Below are 19,322 nucleotides of genomic sequence, written 5' to 3' on the forward strand. Positions count from 1 at the left end.
TACATTTCAAATCAAAGCATGCTGTCCACTACGTTGGTTAATGAATGAAAAACGCATCTGTTAATATACCCATCAACCTTACCTGTAGCCTCACAAATAACATCCTAGTAAGTGAATTGTACAAAGCAGTAATACTCAATTTAGGGCATGAGCTAGACTTTTTTCTACTTTACTAAATTCGGATTATTTAACAGGTTCTTACAATGTTTATTTTTCTGTCAAATCTTTTAAATGTCACTAAAGCAGTCAGTACTGCAGCTAAAATGCCAAACAAACCCAGTGTCAACAAGTTTTTTGTAGTTAAAAGGCCAGTAAATCCATAATTAAATCATTTCAAAGATAGACTATTGGCCTTCTGTTCATTATTTAAACTTTTATTATTCTCTTTGGCCAAATTCAAGGCCAGTCTGAGGTCATTTGAGTTTAAGAATTCCAGTTGATTTGTACTTGGGCTGTGCACTGTGTCAACAATGACGTTCATTTTTGTTTTTCAGAATGAAACCGCAGAAGAAAATCAAAGGAAGTTGTCTTTGGAAATGCAAAAGATCAGAGAGGAAATGGGTAAAAATCAAATCACTTAAAGTAATGTACGGCTGTTACATTAACTAAAGCACAGTTAATGTATTCTAGTTAGAATCACTAGATCATTATAACTACCTATTATTCACACCTGGGCTGTTCATACAGTGAATTGTAAAGGTGTAATCAGTGTAAAAGGCAGATATTTTTATTTTTACATTTTATATTTCAACATAAAACGACTTGCATTAATGATTTCCAAATAGAAATGTTGGTTTTAAGCTTTCTATAGCTGCTAGTGTCCTCATCGCATAACTAGATGACTAGATGTACTTCATGCACAGCCTCAAACTCAGTGCGCTGGGAGAGACTCCAGAGAGAGAAGGCAGCGCTGGAGGTGGCGTTTGAGCGAGAGCTGCAGGAGCTGCAGCTGCAACAGGAGGCAGAGCTGGCTGCTGTGGAGGAAGGACTCAGGAAGTGTCACTCAGCAGAGGCGGAGCACCTGAAGGCGGAGCATCGGTCAGAGATGGAGGAGTGTAGGACTCAACAGCAGGAGCAGGTAGGAGAAAGGCATCGGTGGGAGGTGACTGGTTTGTTTCTGTTATTAGCTGGCTTTAACGTGCACGTGTACACGTGTGTGGCTGTGCGTTAGATCGAAGAGATGACAGTCAGCCATCAGGCAGCCATTCAGGAACTCAGAGACATGCACAACATCACCATGGCAACACTCCATGAAGAGCATGCCCGTACTATGAGAGGTATGAATGTGGGGTTTGTTTAATAAAAAAAAAAACACAATATGATGCAAGCACTGCAGGGAGTCACACCAGCTCTCTTCTTTTATCATCCTTCTAAATCTGCACATAGACTTAAGGAAAGCTCACGAGCAACAGAAGATCCTTCTAGAGGAGGACTTTGAGAAGCTTAGACTTTCTCTACAGGTATGATACTGAAAAGAAGATCTTTTTTTTAGGTTTAAACATAGACGTCTGTACTGGTACAGTGTGTAATCTTGTATTTTTGTGTGTGCATTTTCTCAGGATCAAGTGGATACGCTCACCTTTCAAAACCAGAGTCTGAGGGACAAGGCCAAACGCTTTGAGGAGGCTTTGAGGAGGAGCACAGATGAACAGATAGTGGTGAGTAAATACCCTGCATATATATACAAAGAGCGCAAACAGAAACTTGGCATACTTCTGAGACGCTGGGTGCCTTTTATTCAAACACTCCCTTTCATTCATTTATTTTTAAATGCGCTTATTTTTTGGCAGGATGCTTTAGCGCCATATCAACACATCGAGCAAGACCTCAAGAGTTTGAAGGAGGTCGTGGAAATGAAGAACCAGCAGATACACCAGCAGGAGAAGAAGATCTCTGACCTGGAGAAAGTGGTAGGCTCAAATAAGCCACCGTAACCAGCATCTTCTACACTGCCTTTTCCACAAATTCGCACTATTTTGAATAGACAGAAAGGTCAGTGTGGTCTGTATAATGATAGATTGCGGTATGGTTGTTTTCTGCTTTTGAGCAGGCCCAAAAGAACGTGTTCCTCGAGGAAAAAGTGCAGGTTCTGCAACAGCAGAATGAAGATCTTAAAGCTCGCATTGAAAAGAACCTAGCCCTGTCCAGGTAAGAGGCATCATCATTAACATTAATGCTCAGCATTCACTACTTCATGCCTACCTCTCCTGTAGGTACATCCAGAGTCAACCTTTGAGGTGAAAGTTAACTTTACCTCCCTTTTTGTCTTTTTCCCTGCAGACAACTGTCTGAGGAGAACGCAAACCTCCACGAGTCCGTTGAGAAGGAGAGCACTGAGAAGAAGCGCCTGAGTCGGAACAACGAGGAGTTGCTGTGGCGTCTCCAGACCAGCCCTCTCGTGTCTCCAGCGTCCTCCCCACTCCACCGCTCCTTCTCTACCTCACCACTTCCCTCATCCCCATTATTTTCCTCTTCACCTGTAGCAGGGTGTGACTCCCCCACTCACTGCCATGGCTGTCCTCAGCAGGCCCAGTACTCCTCTCCCTCCCACAGAGCTGCTGCTACCAATCAGAATCTCTCACCGGGACCAGCCACACCCACACACAGGGCAGTAACTAATCAGAATTACTCACCCACCCATGTCACACCCACGCACAGGGCATCACGCAGTCGCTGTAATTCAAATACTTCTCTCAGCTCTTTGCAGAGATAAGTTCTTTCCCTTCTCAATTTTCTCTTCTGACTCATTTGACCTTTATTTTATTTTCTCTTTCCCAACCTTCAGTTTGTTGTTTTTTGCAAGCCTGTGGTTTCCAGTCATCACAGCATAAACTGGACAGACTGTACACTCAGTGCTAAAGCAATGAGGTTACACAGTCCTGTACTTTTATCAGGCTCTACAGCTGTTGGTGTCCATCATATGAAAGTATCATCATACACAGAAATACAATGTGGATACATACTGTGATAATGACAGCAAGCTCCTTTTTCCCAGCCCACACTTTTACTGAAATAGTCTTGACTTGTAGGTTGTAGATAATGTATGATAGCGGCACAAACGGTGCTGTAAACTTCCCCTGCATGGGTAGTTGTGAGTCCTGCACAGTACATAGTACAACAGTGCACATTTACAGATGGAAAGTAGCACACTGCTGGCACCACAGCACATACTCTGGGGTGGTACGAACACAAATATATCAACTATGTAAAATAAGCTATAATTTCTAATTGGGATTAGTTTCCCATGCTTTCATGAAATCATGAATTAATGTTTCTCCTTTTTTGGATTGTATCTCTAAAAAAAATCCCTAACAAAGCGCCTTAAACTGGGTCCTGCAACCTCACCAGCAGAGAACGACCAATGTTTTATTTATAAAGGACTTTGGATAAAGAATTGGTTTGTATATTAAAAAAAACACCTAAAAGTCATGTTTCTTACCTTCCTCAAACTGTATTTAAAATTTTGTAATTACTTAATTTTAGCTGACAGATTTACTTGGAACCCCAGCCATTTTTATCAGCAAAACACAAAGAACTTATGTCTTTTAAAACCTTGCCAGGTCTTCCTACACATGAGCTACTCTTCACTTCTGGGATCCCTCAGGTCAACTTGCAAAAACTATGTCTGCCATTTTGGATTTACCTCAGTGGGAATGTGCCGTCTGTTGTGTCTCTAGCTCAACGGCAACGTCAACAAAAATCACACAGCTACCGCGGAGCTCAAAGCTAAGGGGGGAAAACCTAGCACAGGAATCACTGTTTTAAATGTTGTGGATTTCTTTATAAAGAAACGTTTCTATCTAATTTATTACATGTGTTTTGCTACTTAGCAAGCATGTACTGTGAAAGTCTTCCAGTTTTAACATGGAACTTATTATTGCTGTGATTTGTCTATTTATTAAGCTCGAGGTGTGAAGAAGATAAATGGCGTTAGTTACTTATAAAATATCACCTACAGGTCACAAGTCGAACGTGATGTACCTGAGGAGAAAGCGGATATACTGCATATTATGTGACTGGTTGTCTTCACACATGCAGTTTTTTGCAAAAGTTTTGCACCTCTGAGGAGACTGCAAAGTTTTTGAAGTGAAACCCTTTTGTTCAGACCCTAATGCCCAGATTCTTGTTTCATTAACTTTAAAACTTTGCAGCATGCACAAAATCTATCTTACTATTTAATAGCTAGCTAACTTTTAAAGCATCAAAGCTTTGTTAACTTAACAGACCTTAAAGCTTTTTATAAGACAACATGCTGTAAAGAATGTAATTTGCCCACTGATGCACAAACTTCTGCAGAAAACTGTACATTGATGGTGTCGTATGGTAAAATATAGTATCTATAAGCTATGTAAATTTTCAAAAACGAACCCTCCGTTTACCTCTTCGTGGTGTAGTACAGTAACGTAGTCCTTTCTCGGTCTGTTAACTTCTTCAGATATTCTTCTGGTTTGTTTATCTGAACAACACTTTTTATTCTTTGATTATCATGTTGTTGCGAGCTACGCTGGATTTCCGGTGTGCGAGAATATATTGTTCAGGGAGTTGTTTTCTAAAATTAGATTAGAAATCCTTTCTTTTTTATATAAATATAGAGAGAGCTTCTCAACACAGCATTATACATTTCCAAGATATTCCCCAAGATAATTTTTCATTTATATCAAATACAACAGAGAAACCAACAACTGATATATACAAATGAGAAATATTTTATAGCACACAGTATGTTATACCTGCCTCCTGTACTGTACTCTTCAGATTAACTTCCCCTCAGGGTCTTAATCTCTCGTCCAGCTTCGAACAAGCCAAGATCAAATTTGTGTACAGTATAATCTCAGATTTACTCACAAATAAACAACAACAACAACAACAACAACAACAACAACAACAACAACAACAAAGCTAAAAAAGTCCAGATATGTTAAAAAGGGGTCACTGTAAATACATCAGGCCCAGGAGAAAAGATGAAGTTGGCAGCGCTAATGGGAGCATGAGTTAGATTTAGAAGCTGATCAAATATTGTTAATAGTTTAATAGATGCATGAAAGGGGGGAATAGGGCTGCGTCGGGGGGCACCAATTCTTAACATTTCTAAAACCGCCCCTGGTTTCATCTTCTGTTCACTTACAGATGAAAATGTTACCAGCATGTAAAATATATGGCGTTTCTGAGTTACCAGTTTTTCATTACCTTTAACTAAAGTTGTATTTGCTATACCAGCACTTTTGACAGTCCTGAAAAGAAAGAAAGAAATAGAAGCGGGATTCTTTTCATGGATCTTTTTTTTTGTATGAGACGTACACAGGGTTAACTGTTCTTAAACGAGCAAATGTTGGCGTTGAAAAGGGGGGGGAAAAAAGTATCTCAATTGTGACTGATTTTGTACCTATACTAACAGTTTTTGAGAATGTCAAAAAGAACATGCCAGTCAGAAAGTCACTGTGTTTTCAGTTTTTTTAGGACCACAATTCACCGACACTGAAAGATTCTTTAGGTTTCTCCTAAAAAGTTATTTAAGCTGCAAAAAACTACAGTCAACATGGATGCAACAAAACTACTGTTTACAAGTGACAGCGCAAAGTTACCAGTGTCGTATTTAATGAATATTTCACCACTGAATGGACTTTCATTTCTAAACAATAAACTGGTATTGTAGTGACCCTGCAATGTGTCCTGTGGACATCTTACTATGTGCTGAATGTCAAAAACCTAACTACTGCGTTTTAGGGTTTTTTTTTTCCTTTTTTACAATTTGTTCATGTGATTTTGTTTAATATACAAGGACCTTTTGTCTGACGACTATGTAGCAGCCATTTAACATGTAGCACTTGGCTGAGCCTCCCCGTAATACACGAGTAATTTATTCCATTTATTAGGGGGCAAAATGCCCATTTTAATATTTAAATGCTGTCGTAGCAAATGTTTGTCGACTTTCAGCTCTTAAATTTGAATTTGTGTGTGTAAACTATACAAAGACTCATTTTGGAACTGGTAGAGGAACAAGGTTTACAGAATATTGTTTGTTCTGGCACTGATTGTACGTTTGAATGTAAATACATTTACAACATGAGCTGTGTCTTAGTGCACCAACAGAGTATTAGAAGCATGTTTTTTGTTTTGTTTTTCTTTTCTGTCTTTGCTGTTTTATCGCTCTCCCTTTCTCTTATTTAACCTCTCAGCATTTGTGATTGTCAAAAATGTAACTGTAGCGTAGGAGACCTAGAAAATGAAGAATGAAATAGTTCATCGATGTAATGTGATGCACAGTATGTTGATGCCTTTGATTTGTTCTTTTTGGGGGAGATCAGAGTATTAAAATGTTTAAGAAAAGTGAGGGAAATCCTTGTGTTCATTTTAGTAGTACTAACGTGTGTTTAGCTGCTGTATATTCAGAGCTAGTTTAATAGTTCAAAGCCCTGACTTACTTTTTGTCATCACTTGTCTTTTCTTCAAACAACAATCTTCTCATCTTTTAAGACGCCACGAAATAATTCTCTACACAAGATGTTACTTCTTTTTATATTACTTTTATTTTTGGAAATGAAAGAATCTTTTGGTAGTTAACAAATAAATTCAAAAGAGAAATAACATAATCTGTTAAGCGATGAGAATATAAACTATAAAGAATGTTACAAACACAATAATTACAAAGCAGCAAAAGCTTTGTTCATTTACGGAAATATAAGAAAACATTCAGTCATTCATGCACTGTATAATGAATTGCAGACAACTTACTGGAAAAGTTTATCAGAATATTGTTCTAGACAAATAACAACAGGTTTAGTCAAGTCACACCTTGAAGTAAACATGAAGATTTTCTGTGATTACTGTTTGGCATTCGCAACAGCTTTTTGTTTTTTTATGCACATATATGCAAATCAGTCGTTTGATTCAAGCTTCACGATGAGCAACAAGCTGAGGCGTCATCAAGCCGGCGACCTCACTTCCTCATGAAGTGGGAAATGACATCCATGGGCAGGGGGAAGATAATGGTGGAGTTCTTCTCTGCTGCGATGGTGTTGAGAGTCTGGAGGTAGCGAAGCTGAAGGGCTGAGGGAGACTCGGCAATCACAAGGGAAGCCTCTTTCAGGGCCCGGGATGCATTCATCTCACCCTCTGCTGCGATCACCTGTGCGTGGATCAAAACAGAGTGAGTAATCTGGAAATGCAAAATAAGTCATTTAAAAGTCAAAAGCGTGAAATGAATAATGCACTTCTAGGAAGTATTTCATGTGCGACATTTCCAGACCTTAGCCCTGGCCTCTCGCGCAGCCTCGGCTTCAGCGGCCATGGCCCTCTGCAGCTGAACCGGCAGCTTCACGTCTTTTATCTCCACACGCTCCACCTTGATCCCCCAGTTGTCTGTGGCTTCATCCAAGTTAGACTGGAAAAGTCAAGAAGAAGAGATGATCACAGCTACAGCTTACAGTGTAAATACAGAGTATGTTTGGGAAACAGAGCAGATACTACGCACATCCGAGTCTTTTTTTAGGTATTAGAAATATGACGCCAAAAATAAAATGGAACTGGGTTTTTCATATTCAGATTCATCTAAAGGGGATTTTCTGGCTTCTGAAAAACCTCTAAAAACCACATCACACACGTTTTATACCTGCATGCTGTGAGCGATGCCCTCGCGGTCAGACAAGACTTCAGCCAGGTTCTTGGTTCCCAGGACATTTCTAAGGGTGGTTTGTGCCAGCAGACGGGTGGAAAAGTCAGCATTGCTAACATTGGCCACAGATGCGATGGGGTCACTGACGCGGAAGTAGACCACGCCATCTACGCTAACTGTAACTGAATCTTTGGTCAGGATCTATAAAAGAAATACATATACCAGCATGATGAGTCATTTTATAATGCTGCAAGGGGGCAATTTTACATCATTTTGTTGTTCGTCTACAATCCTACCTCTTGTGGTGGGATGTCAAATGAAATGGTTCGCAGATCCACTTTCACAAAGGAGTCAGTGCATGGCAAAACAAAGAAAATTCCTGTGGACAAAATAAATAAAGTAAATACAAATTCTTTTGTCTAAGAACCCAACAAATGTGCAAACCCTGAGCGTTTCTACCTGGTCCTTTAGGCTTCCTGTCTGTGATGCGGCCCAGTCGGAAGATGACAGCTCGCTCATACTCCTGAACGATCTGCAAGACCAAAAACACAAGCTGAGTTCATGTTCACAGCAGCAAAGGTGTAGCAGTCCCTCGGACCAAGGAAGAAAGAGAGAGAGCCTCGACGGGTGCAGTAATTTTTACTTTGAGATTCATTCAGAATCTAACAGTGCTGAGGTGCACCAATGCACCGTGAAAACTAAACAGAAACACAAAATACATTTTCTTAGACGCTTATTACAAATATGAACTCAAATAATGCAGAAAATACAACAAAATATCAGTTAAGCAAACAAATACAACTTAAAACATGTACCTCGCTCCGCATTCCAAGGGCTGCAAATTGTTAATTTTGCTAGAGTCCGGTATCACGCTGCTTCACGCTTCATTGAGAGCTGCCTACTGGGACATGTGCGCCACAAAACCGGTCTGAGCTGGAAGTGCAGCTTGCCGCTAACTAAACAACAGAGCCCTCTACTGGACACTACGCGTAGCTGTTCAGGCTTAGATCAATAAACAAAACTGGACATTTACACTCCCACCAAATCATGTATAACAAACAACATTCTTTACATGATTTCCAGCTTTAACATATGGACATTACTACAAGAACGAACACAATTTCAAATACATCATCAATAAACTTTCGCAAATACGCCTGATGTGACAGTATTGATTGAAACATCAATTAGTTATTTTCTAATAGAACTACAAGCTTTTGAACAGGTCGCTCAACTACGTGAGGTTTGTGTGTTGTTCCCTGCTTCTTTATTAAGCCTCGATCGCCAACTTGAAGCTTGACTCTGCGGACCAAACCGTCATCTTCTTCTGGTGCTTCAACCACTCGAGCCAGTTGCCACTGATTTCTGGGAAGCATGTCTTCTTTGATGATGACTATGTCATTGACTTTAAGATTTCGGCGTGGTACGTGCCATTTCTGTCTCGTAGATATGTTCAGAAGGTACTCTCTTTTCCATCTACTCCAAAACTGCTCAGTGAGATACTGGACTCTGCGCCAACGTTTCCTTGCATATAAGTCCTCTTTCACAAACTTTCCTGGTGGAGGCAGTGCAACCTTTGATTTCATCAATATGAGGTGATTTGGAGTTAGAGGTTCAGGAGATTTAGGATCATTGATTCCATCAACGCTCAGTGGTCGACCATTAACTATAAACATCGCCTCATAGAATAGAGTTCTTAGAGAGCTGTCATCCAGCCTGCCTTGGCATTGAGCAATGGTGGCATTGAGAACATTGCGGATGGTTCGAATCTGTCGTTCCCACACACCTCCGGCATGGCTAGCAGATGGGGCATTGAAGACGAACTCACACTGTTTATTGGCAAGGAATGCTTCTAAGGCATCCATGTCACATTGTTTAAGAGACTCTCTTAGCTCATTTTTGGCTCCAATAAAGTTTGTACCCTGGTCACTGTACAACTTACAAACAGCTCCTCTTAAGCTGATGAAACATCTCAGAGCGTTGATGAAAGAGTCAGTAGAAAGATCCTCAAGCATCTCAATGTGGACTGCACGTGAGGAAAGACATGTAAAGAGGAGTCCGTATCTTTTATGCTCTTTGCGACCTTGTTTTGTGACAAATGGTCCGAAACAGTCCATTCCACAATACATGAAAGGATCCGATATTTCAACTCGTTCCTTTGGAAGTTCAGACATGCGTTGTTCTTCTGGTGAACGTCTTAGTTTTCGACATTGAACACATTTGCTTATTAGTTTTGCAACTTCCTTGCTCCCACCAATCACCCAAAACCCATTCAATCTGATTTCCATGAGAGTTTGGCTTCTACCTTGATGACAAATCTGTGCATGAAAATGAGCAATGATCAACTTTGTAATGTGATGGTCTTTCGGGAGGATGATGGGGTGCTTAAGTCCCTGACAGAGTGTTGACTTCTTCAGTCTTCCTCCAACACGGAGAAGTCCTTGATCTAGTACTGGATCTACTCTAAACAGGGGACTTGAACTCGGAAGGTTATCTCCCACCTTCAACACTTCCATCTCTTGAGAAAAGGCCTGCTGCTGAAGGAGCTTTATTACTGTGTCAGCAGCTGTTTTCCGTTCATCTACTGTTACAAAGTTTCCATACTGGGCTTTGCCGGATCTCAATCTTTTTATCCTTGCAACCACTTTAAGGAGCATTGACCAGCTTGAAAACCTTGACAAACGGCTGAGGATATTGTCTTGTTCATTTGTTTGAGTTGTGAGAGCTTTGACTGCTTTGACTTCTGGATCCCCTACTAACAACACAACTGAGGGGCTGGGTGCATATGAAATGTCATGTTCCCACAGAAACTTTGGACCAGACAACCAACATGTTGACATGATTTCTGATGCACTGAGCCCTCTAGAGGCGTAATCTGCAGGATTCTGAGCTGTGTCAATGTAGTGCCACTGTTTGGGATCTGTAGTTTGCCTAATTAACTGAACACGGTTGGCAACGAAGACGTGGAACCGTCGTGCCTCATTGTTAATATAGGCTAAGACTACTTGGGAGTCAGTCCAAAAGAACTCTTCATTAATGCACATCTGAAGCTCTGCTTTTAGCATGCTGCTCATTCTGGCTGATGTGACTGCGGCTGAGAGTTCTAATCGTGGGATACTTGTCACCTTGGTAGGTGCGACTCTTGCCTTAGCCATAACAAGACTACAGTGGACCTTCTCGTTGCTGAGGTACCTAATATAGGAGCATGCACCATATCCTAAATCACTAGCATCACAAAAGTGGTGCAGTTCCACCTTTACAATGTCTGTTAGTTCTGGTGGGTGGTAACATCTAGGCACTGCAACCGATTTTAGTCTTTCCAACCCATCTTTCCAGTCCTCCCACCGTGAACGTAAGTTGTCAGGAAGGGGGTCATCCCATTCAATGCCTCTGCGACACAGTTCCTGTAGGATACCTTTGCCTCTTAAGGTGAAGGGAGCTACGAACCCTAGTGGGTCGTACAGGGATGAGATCACTGACAGTATGCTCCGGCGAGTAGGAGGTTGGTCCTTAGTGTTTATTTTGAAACTGAAAGTGTCATTTTTGATTGACCACTGGATGCCGAGCACATGGCCTTCAGCTGTTGTGTCAGGTTTGAAATCGAGCGGTTCTGTGGTGTCTGCTCTGTCTGAGGGTTCCAGCTGGGAAAGCGCATCACTTTGGTTTGAGTTGAACTTGTGCAGATGTAGACCGCCAAGTCTACAAAGTGCTTGTGTTTCGGTGATGAGTTCTTGTGCCTCTTTAACTGATGGGACACTAGTTAGACCATCGTCTACATAAAAGTTCTGTTCAACAAACTCTGAGGCCTTAGGATAGTCTGCTCTGTACTGTTGTGCCAAATATTTCAGGCCGAAATTAGCACATCCAGGGGATGAACTGGCACCGAATAGATGTACAGCCATTCTGTATTCTCTGGGTTCTTTGTCTAATTGTCCATCCTGCCACCACAGAAATCTCAGATAGTTACGCATGTCTGGACAAACAGAGAACTGGTGGAACATTCTCTCGATATCACAGATTATGGCTACATTTTCCTTTCTGAAACGACAGAGTACCCCCACCAATGAGTTGATCATATCTGGACCTGTGAGAAGAGTGTCGTTTAATGAGACACCGAGAAATTTTGCTGAACAGTCAAAGACGACTCTTAGCTTGGCTGGTTTTTTCGGGTGATATACCCCATGGTGTGGGATGTACCATGCAGTCTTGCCTTCAGACAAAGGGGGGGCTAATTCTGCATCACCACTGCTGATAATGTCTCTCATAAAGGAACAGTAATGTTCATGATACTGTTTATCAGCCTTTAGCCTTTTCTTCAGGTGTTGCAGTCGGACTGTGGCTAGCTTCTTATTGTTGGGAAGCGCTGGTGGATCATTGCCCTTGAAGGGAAGCGGCATCTCATAGTGCCCATCTGGTCTTTGTTTTATTGTATCACTGAGGATTTGTATGAAGCGAACATCATCCTGTGATACATACTTATCCTCATAGTTTCTCTCATTAAAGTCAGTCTCTAGGACTTTGAGTACATCTGTGGCTGATGGTATGGGCATTTCTTTGACTGTGATCCTGTGCACGTAACTCTGGTTACCTTCTCTGTCTAGGTGAGGATTACCAGAACCAATAATACTCCATCCTAGTAGGGTTCTTTGTGCGAAAGGTTCGTTTATTTTGCCTGTGACGATCTCTAGGGGGGCTAGTGCTGATGGGCAGTCATAACCAATCAATAGACCTACTTCACAGTTCTGTAATGGCTGTAACTTGTTAGCTAAGCCTTCAAGGTGTGGCCACTGAAGTGCCGTTTCCTTGGTAGGGATATGAGACTTGTCAACTGGGATAAAGTCACGAGAGTAGGCTTGTTCTATTTGGACACGAGTCTCAGAATCAAACCCACGCACCTGTAAGTTGTTGGCAAGTTTACTTGCAACGACTGTGTCGACGGAAGTCATGGTGCTAAGCTTTAACTGCACTGGTTGGGCGTCTACATTTAGTTCTAAGGCCAAATCCTCTAAAATAAAGGATGAGTCACTCTGGGTATCAAGCAGGGCATATGTAAGTATTTCTTTCTCAGGCTCAGATGCAACTGACACAAATACTGGTACTATGCTGGATGTGGAAGATGGTTTCCTTGTTAGTACATGAGTCATAACATTATGCACTTCCTTGTTTGCACCTTCATCTGGGGATTTAGAATCCTCAGTTTTCCTTTCTTTAGGTTCATTCACTCTTTCTGTGTGTAGACAGGTGGGGTGACGCCGACCACACTTACTACAGGAGTGACGTCCTCTGCATTCTTTGGTTACATGACCCCTTCTCAAACACCCGAAGCAGAGACGATTTTCTTGAATGAAAACTTTCTTGTCATCACTAGTTTTCGCTGCAAAAGCAGGACACTTAGCTATGCCGTGCGATTCTTCTTTGCAAAACAAACATGGGGGTTTAGGTCTAGAAGTAGATACTGGGATTGGTGGAGACTTTGGTTGGATGGTAGTACTGAGTGCCTTCGCTCTTTTAACGTGCCGCTCTTCTGATGCCCTTTCGTTTATTAGGAATGGTGAGGCAGCAGGATTGCAAACTACTTTAGCTTCATTTTGTATGAACTTTGTAAAGCGAGCGAAGTTGGGGTAGTCTTGGCTTTTGTCTAGCTCCTCCACCACAATGCGGCTCCATCTCTGCACTATCCACTCAGGCAGTTTTCTTAGAAGCTTGTGATTTTCCTCACAATCATTAAGGATCTCTAGGCCTTTGACTTGAGGGATAGCCTCTGCACAGCTTTGGAGAAAATCTGCAAACTCCCTCAGTGCTTTAGGATCATTGGCAGCTATTTTAGGCCATTTTGTGAGTTTAGCCCTAAAGGCTCTTTGAATAACAAATGGGCTGCCATACCTTTCCTCTAAAACGCTCCAAATGCCTGCGTATGCCTGCTCACTGTTGCGGAAGAAATATCCCTCTACTGCCTTTCGTGCTTCACCTGCAAGATAGCTCTTTAGATACAACATTTTCTCACACACTGGTAAAGGTTTGTCACCAATTAGTGCCATAAAGGATACCTTCCAATCCATAAACTTTAGGGGGTCGCCACTAAAGATGGTGGGCTCAGGTACAGGAAGCCTGTTTAGGGTAAGAGAGCTGGCAAGGGCTTGAACTAAGCTAAGTTCTTCACGTTCTGGAGTAGTATTGTGAGGTCTAAATGTTGGTGCTCGTGGATTTAAAGAGAGCCGTGGTGCGCTGTTGGGGAGATTTGCGGAATTTTCTAAGTTGTAGCAGGACACTTGATCATGGCTTTCAATGTCATTTTGAGCGCTAAGGGCTCTTACTCGTGCAGCTGCTACTTTCACTTCACTGTCTGCCTTTAACTGTTGAAGTTTAGTCTTTTCCTCCTCCAACTTTGCCTTTGATTCCACTTCCTTTATTTTCCACTCATTTTCCATTTGGCTGATCTTGGTTTCCTGTGCCAATATTTCTTGTGTGGCCTTTGCTTGTTCCACTTTGGCTGCAAGTTCAGCTTCTGCTTCCACCTCACGACTGCCAGTAGAATCTGCCTTTGAGCGTGCAACTGAACCCTCTGGGAACGACGTTTCAGTTTTTGTATCACCAAACACAGAACCATAGTCCCTTTTGTTTAACATCACTCGTACTCTTTCCTTTTCAAGGCGATCGTTAAAGAGCTGATCGATATTTTCCTGTCGTTTAGCAACAACTTCACAAATGTCAGTTGTAAGCACTGCACAAGCATCCATTCGCTTAACAATGTCTGGCGTCATGGATTGGCTGCGGCGAATGGGTTCATAATGCTGTTGTACTACAACGTGCTTGTCTCTTATGTCATGACTGGCATTGTTTAGCTCTTCAGGTGAGCAGAAAGTTTTCAGCTTTGTTCTGATTTCTTTAGCTGCCTTCTTCCAAGTGTCATAAGCTTTGTTAAATGCCTTCTCATTTTTCTTTGCCTCATATTCCTGCATTTCTTTACCCTTTTCGGTTAAGTGCCTTTCACGATTGCTGGATCTTACTCCTTGTTGCTCTGAGTCGTCGGCTTCTTCAGCAGGGTTCAACATTTTGTTACTGCAATGTGTATGTTGCTCTATGCGATAACATCTGGACTTAAACTTACGTGAGTGTTACTTTTGGAAACAATGCTCACATCAGACGTTTACATCACATAAATAAACGGATTAGCACCCACATATTAGACAAAATGTAACTGTAAATACCGCTGATATACCATAACGTTACTTTCAAGAAGAATAAAACCATACAATTTAAAGATTGTAATTACTCAGTGCAATGCAGTATACCTTTAAGGCTGTAACAACAAAAATATTTAAGGCAAGTAACTCTGAATTAGTGTGCAGACATTTTAACTTTGTTATCAGCAAAGTCCTTAATGGGCATAATACCTGCACCTTCGTAAAGTAACCATCAGAGTTCAAAGGGGAGGTAGGCGACGAAGCAAAGATGATCTTGACTGGTGTAGAAATATCTCACAGCTGACACACGGACCCACCTCGTGGCACGGACTGCACTCATCTGGCATGGGAGCTAGCAAGTAGCCTTCACTCAGCGATCGAGTTTTCACTGTAGCAGTCCCTCGGACCAAGGAAGAAAGAGAGAGAGCCTCGACGGGTGCAGTAATTTTTACTTTGAGATTCATTCAGAATCTAACAGTGCTGAGGTGCACCAATGCACCGTGAAAACTAAACAGAAACACAAAATACATTTTCTTAGACGCTTATTACAAATATGAACTCAAATAATGCAGAAAATACAACAAAATATCAGTTAAGCAAACAAATACAACTTAAAACATGTACCTCGCTCCGCATTCCAAGGGCTGCAAATTGTTAATTTTGCTAGAGTCCGGTATCACGCTGCTTCACGCTTCATTGAGAGCTGCCTACTGGGACATGTGCGCCACAAAACCGGTCTGAGCTGGAAGTGCAGCTTGCCGCTAACTAAACAACAGAGCCCTCTACTGGACACTACGCGTAGCTGTTCAGGCTTAGATCAATAAACAAAACTGGACATTTACAAAAGGAAACTGTGGTTTCAGCTCCTCAGCCCACTGTGCTTATTTAGTTATCTCGCTCACCTTCAGACAAAACCAGATCGTTATGGGGAAGAGCAGAACTGTGAACAGGCCAGCGAGTATAACTATGATCCAGCCGCACGCTCCCAAAGACCCTGTGCGTTCGGCTAAAGAGAGAGAAAAACAGAGACGGCGTGTGTTTAAATGTGTTTGGCACACTTTGACACCCATACGTGGATGGAGAGGAAAGTTACCTTGTCATAAGTATTAGCTTTAATCACGCTTACATAGAAAATTGGTTCTGATTCGGTGAGGTACACAAAGATCTTCTTCAAGCTCTCAAGCTTCAGCTGCTAAAAGATCAACAAACTATTCAAAAGTGGATTACGTGCCGACAATTGTAATTAATATTTTCCCACAGTTCATAATGGTCTTATTGTTGGACTGCTCCTCACATTTCCAGCTTATCTTAAATGTTGGGTATAAACAAAAGGTCCGTGTCAACCATTAAAATAAATATTTTCTTTGTTATTGTGATACCTATCTGTGTATATTTCCTCAGATTTCCATCCTAGAGCAAACACAGATACACAGAGAGCTAAACTGTTAGCGTACACATGAAAACACTCTCCCATGCTCTGTGCACACACTGAAATATTTACTCACGCAATACAATCTTGGGATTTCTGCTTTGTTTGTGAAAAGAAGCCATTAAAAACAGAGAAGGGTCAGTGTATTCCAGACTCATGGTGTACAGTCTTTCTCTGCGGTTTTGTGACGTGGCCATTAAACAATGATGTTTAACTTTATGTTGGATTATTAAGCAGCATTAGGGAAATGTTGTAATGTTGAAGCGTAAGTCTCAGCTTCACGGCTAATTTATCTGCTTATTTTATACGTGAGCTGGTTTTCATTGGGAATAATAAAAATAAAATGAGCGCCTGGAATTGTAACAAGGCAAAAAAAAAACTTATCTGAGACATATAAGTACAGAATGTCCCAGATGACTAACCTGCTTAAATTTATTGTGGATCCCTTTGGAACTGGAGGTGAGATCTTTTGGCTTTCTGTATCTACCACACAGGACACCTGAGGGACGGCTTTTAACCCTCATCTGCCAAGTAGGCCGCCGCACAATGCAAAAGTGCGTGGGTGGAAACCAGAGCGCAGGCACGGGTAAATAAGAAGGCCTGTTTACACAGTTGTAATTCATATTTTCCTTCAGACAATTACACTCACACTCAGTTTTCCATCCTACAGTTTACACAAATGTTTAGTCATGCAATATCATCTCCTTTAAAAAAAATTTATTTGGGAGAGGTGCTATGTGTAATAGGTTTCACCTCTAATAACAGCATTTGAGCCTCTTTATATGGTTTACAATAAAAGCATTACAAAATGACTCCAATGTGAATCACTAAACAGGGCTACTATAGGATGATCTTAAGTATACTTTGATATAAAGTTGAGAGATGACCTTTATTTTGCTATTATGCTCTGTGGTATCTTTTCTGTGGTAAAAAAAAAAAAAAAGAAGAAGAAGAAAGAAAGGTGTTGTTTATGCCTTCAAACAAGAGGACATCGATCAGCAACAGGAAACAGCTTCCTGTGGTTTGAATGTGTTGCTGTGAGACTGAGACCACTGTACTGAAGTCTGCAGGCGTTTCAATCCACCTTGCAAACCCACCTCAGATGTTTCATATGTTCTATGGCTATTATTGGGCAACCGTGGCTCAGGGGGTTGGGAATCGCATCTGTAACCGGAAGGTCGCCGGTTCGATCCCAGGGCTCTCTGTCCTGGTCGTTGTGTCCCTGGGCAAGACACTTTACCCTACTTGCCTACGGGTCTTGGCCAGAGGGGCGATGGCGCGATATGGCAGCCTCGCTTCTGTCAGTCTGCCCCAGGGCAGCTGTGGCTACAACTGTAGCTTGCCTCCACCAGTGTGTGAATGTGAGAGTGAATGAATAGTGGCATTGTAAAGCGCTTTGGGTGCCTTGAAAAGCGCTATATAAATCCAATCCATTATTATTTAGAAGTTATATATTTTAAAAATAATACAAGATGATCATGTTATTTCAATCACAGCTTTCATTGTGCCTGTTTTTAATATCTGTATATTTCATTTTAGAGAAAAAATAATAAGCATACTTGCATACTTTTAGTTGAGTTGTAGAAACTTAGCTAAGACATTTAAGGAAATCTTAGCTGTCTCAGTACACTAACCGATCTCTGCACCCAGGTAATATTTTACCTACGTCAAAAATAGAAATGCTGCCCGCACAGCTATCCGTTTGGCATTATCTTGTCCGACAGGCTGGTGATAATAAAAACAATGGGGTAAAAAGTGATATGGAAACAACCCCTTATCAACGCCCACATAAAGGACATTTCCATACATGCGAACATGACAGCGCTTCCTTTTCACCAGTGCACACACACATAAAAAAAGTCACATGCTTTGGGACTGTTTGTCTTGGTGGCATGTGATTTCTGTCACTATGACGATAGAGTCAAACTATAACCCTAGTCTGTTTAGCTGCTTTCCATCTCCACACCGACTATACAGATATAAAACTGATACTAAAATGACTCACAGAACAAGGATGATATTTTACATGTAATTGTTGGCCAACAATAACACTGTGCCTTGTTGGAGAAGGATATAACTCTGTTCTCGAATGAAGTAGTAGTAGTAATAGTAATAGCTTACTTAGCACAGCCAGTAACAGGATATCGAACCCTAAAAACACGAAGTAATAATAATAATGATATTGAAAGTCAGCTTACATATCAAGTCCTCTTTGCTCATTCCTCTCCTCTTCTGGCTTTCCATCTGGTCTTCCATTTCCATATGCTGGTAAAACTGAGAGTGGTTAGTAGGAAGTGCGTTTAGAGAGAGTTTGTTGAAGTGTGCCTGAACTGGAGCAAGTGCGCCTTTTAAAGAAGCCCTGCTGCAATACAATGTGGCTCAAGGTGTAGGCGTGGCTCTGATTCAGGGTCAATCATCGCCACAGTAACAGAGTACTATCGTCATGATTCTTCCAGGCAAATGGATAATCTTAGAGGCTGTAAAATTCTAGATAGCACTTGCAAAAAAAGAAAGGAAGAAGAAAATCAAAAACCACGTGACATGTATGAACCACATGGGAAACAGTACAGTATATCGATATATTTATTACTATAAACTTTTATTTCTGCTGTGATGTTTACATAAAAAAACCGTATTATAATTTTGTATTTTCATTATTTTTTATTTCTTAATGCTTTAAGTTTAACACTAAAGATCTTCGGGTTTTATTTCATTTTAAGATAGACGGATAGATAGCAAAGAAACAAATCATTTAAATCAAATAAGATACAATTTGTGTTCACGATTAAAATGTAATTTATAGTAAGATGTAAGCTGGAAATAATATAATTAAGCTATAATTACATTTAATAATTTCCCCACCATGCTTCTGTCAAATAGAAATGCATTCCTTTGTTTCCCTTACTACTAGAATGAGGAACCAGTTAAAGCCTGATGTTGAAAGCAGATTTTGTGAAATGTTGCAAAGTACACTTCACGTTACACACAAAAATGTCACTCCATAACATTGCCCACGACCTGAACAGTACAGTGTACGTACGATGTAAAATGTAATTCAATTTACTTATGCTGTACTTTTACTATGTAGGGGAAAATC

At 41.1% G+C, this 19,322-nt stretch overlaps 2 protein-coding genes across 7 annotated transcripts in view; one reads left to right on the forward strand and one right to left on the reverse strand.

Moving 5' to 3' along the window:
- The window catches only part of mtus2a (microtubule associated tumor suppressor candidate 2a), a 45,128-nt gene extending 38,801 nt beyond the window's left edge, over positions 1 to 6,327 (forward strand). Inside the window, exons 9-16 of one of the 2 annotated variants that reach the window (XM_085289089.1) lie at positions 495 to 561; positions 864 to 1,078; positions 1,172 to 1,277; positions 1,387 to 1,460; positions 1,560 to 1,658; positions 1,791 to 1,910; positions 2,048 to 2,148; positions 2,281 to 6,327. In XM_085289089.1, the coding sequence (XP_085145215.1) occupies positions 495 to 561; positions 864 to 1,078; positions 1,172 to 1,277; positions 1,387 to 1,460; positions 1,560 to 1,658; positions 1,791 to 1,910; positions 2,048 to 2,148; positions 2,281 to 2,713 (1,215 nt within the window). In that variant the 3' untranslated portion in view covers positions 2,714 to 6,327. The remainder of the gene's footprint in view (positions 1 to 494; positions 562 to 863; positions 1,079 to 1,171; positions 1,278 to 1,386; positions 1,461 to 1,559; positions 1,659 to 1,790; positions 1,911 to 2,047; positions 2,149 to 2,280) is intronic. The other variant, XM_085289090.1, reaches the window with a different exon arrangement.
- A 181-nt stretch (positions 6,328 to 6,508) lies between these two features.
- On the reverse strand, positions 6,509 to 18,635 carry stoml3b (stomatin (EPB72)-like 3b). Of its 5 annotated transcripts, none has more exons than XM_085289085.1 (7): positions 18,424 to 18,635; positions 15,699 to 15,802; positions 8,072 to 8,144; positions 7,909 to 7,991; positions 7,610 to 7,813; positions 7,247 to 7,381; positions 6,509 to 7,126 (listed from the first exon to the last, which is right to left on the reverse strand). In XM_085289085.1, the coding sequence occupies exons 1-7, from the start codon at positions 18,485 to 18,487 to the stop codon at positions 6,938 to 6,940; spliced, it is 852 nt and encodes a 283-aa protein (XP_085145211.1). In that variant the 5' UTR covers positions 18,488 to 18,635; the 3' UTR covers positions 6,509 to 6,937. The 5 variants fall into 5 exon arrangements, 4 of the variants coding, with proteins under 4 accessions (XP_085145211.1, XP_085145213.1, XP_085145212.1 ...); XM_085289087.1 differs by lacking the exon at positions 15,699 to 15,802 and adding an exon at positions 15,114 to 15,303 and having other exon boundaries at positions 18,424 to 18,523; XM_085289086.1 differs by lacking the exons at positions 15,699 to 15,802; positions 18,424 to 18,635 and adding exons at positions 15,114 to 15,303; positions 15,421 to 15,662.
- Between the last annotated feature and the right edge of the window lie 687 nt (positions 18,636 to 19,322).

The sequence above is a fragment of the Mchenga conophoros genome, linkage group LG10, assembly GCF_057382185.1.
Source record: "Mchenga conophoros isolate Kocher_MC1m ecotype Shallow Benthic linkage group LG10, M_conophoros_male_GT1.1, whole genome shotgun sequence".
In the NCBI taxonomy this organism is placed as follows: domain Eukaryota; kingdom Metazoa; phylum Chordata; class Actinopteri; order Cichliformes; family Cichlidae; genus Mchenga; species Mchenga conophoros.

Bases quoted from the DNA above. Each gene is read 5' to 3' on its own strand.
- stoml3b (XM_085289085.1), bottom strand. From the start codon at position 18,487: ATGGAAATGGAAGACCAGATGGAAAGCCAGAAGAGGAGAGGAATGAGC. The intron at 7,992-8,071 runs GTAGAAACGCTC...TTTTGTCCACAG, and splicing joins CAGGAAGCCTAAAGGACCAG to GAATTTTCTTTGTTTTGCCA. The intron at 7,814-7,908 runs GTAGGATTGTAG...TTTCTTTTATAG, and splicing joins TTGACATCCCACCACAAGAG to ATCCTGACCAAAGATTCAGT.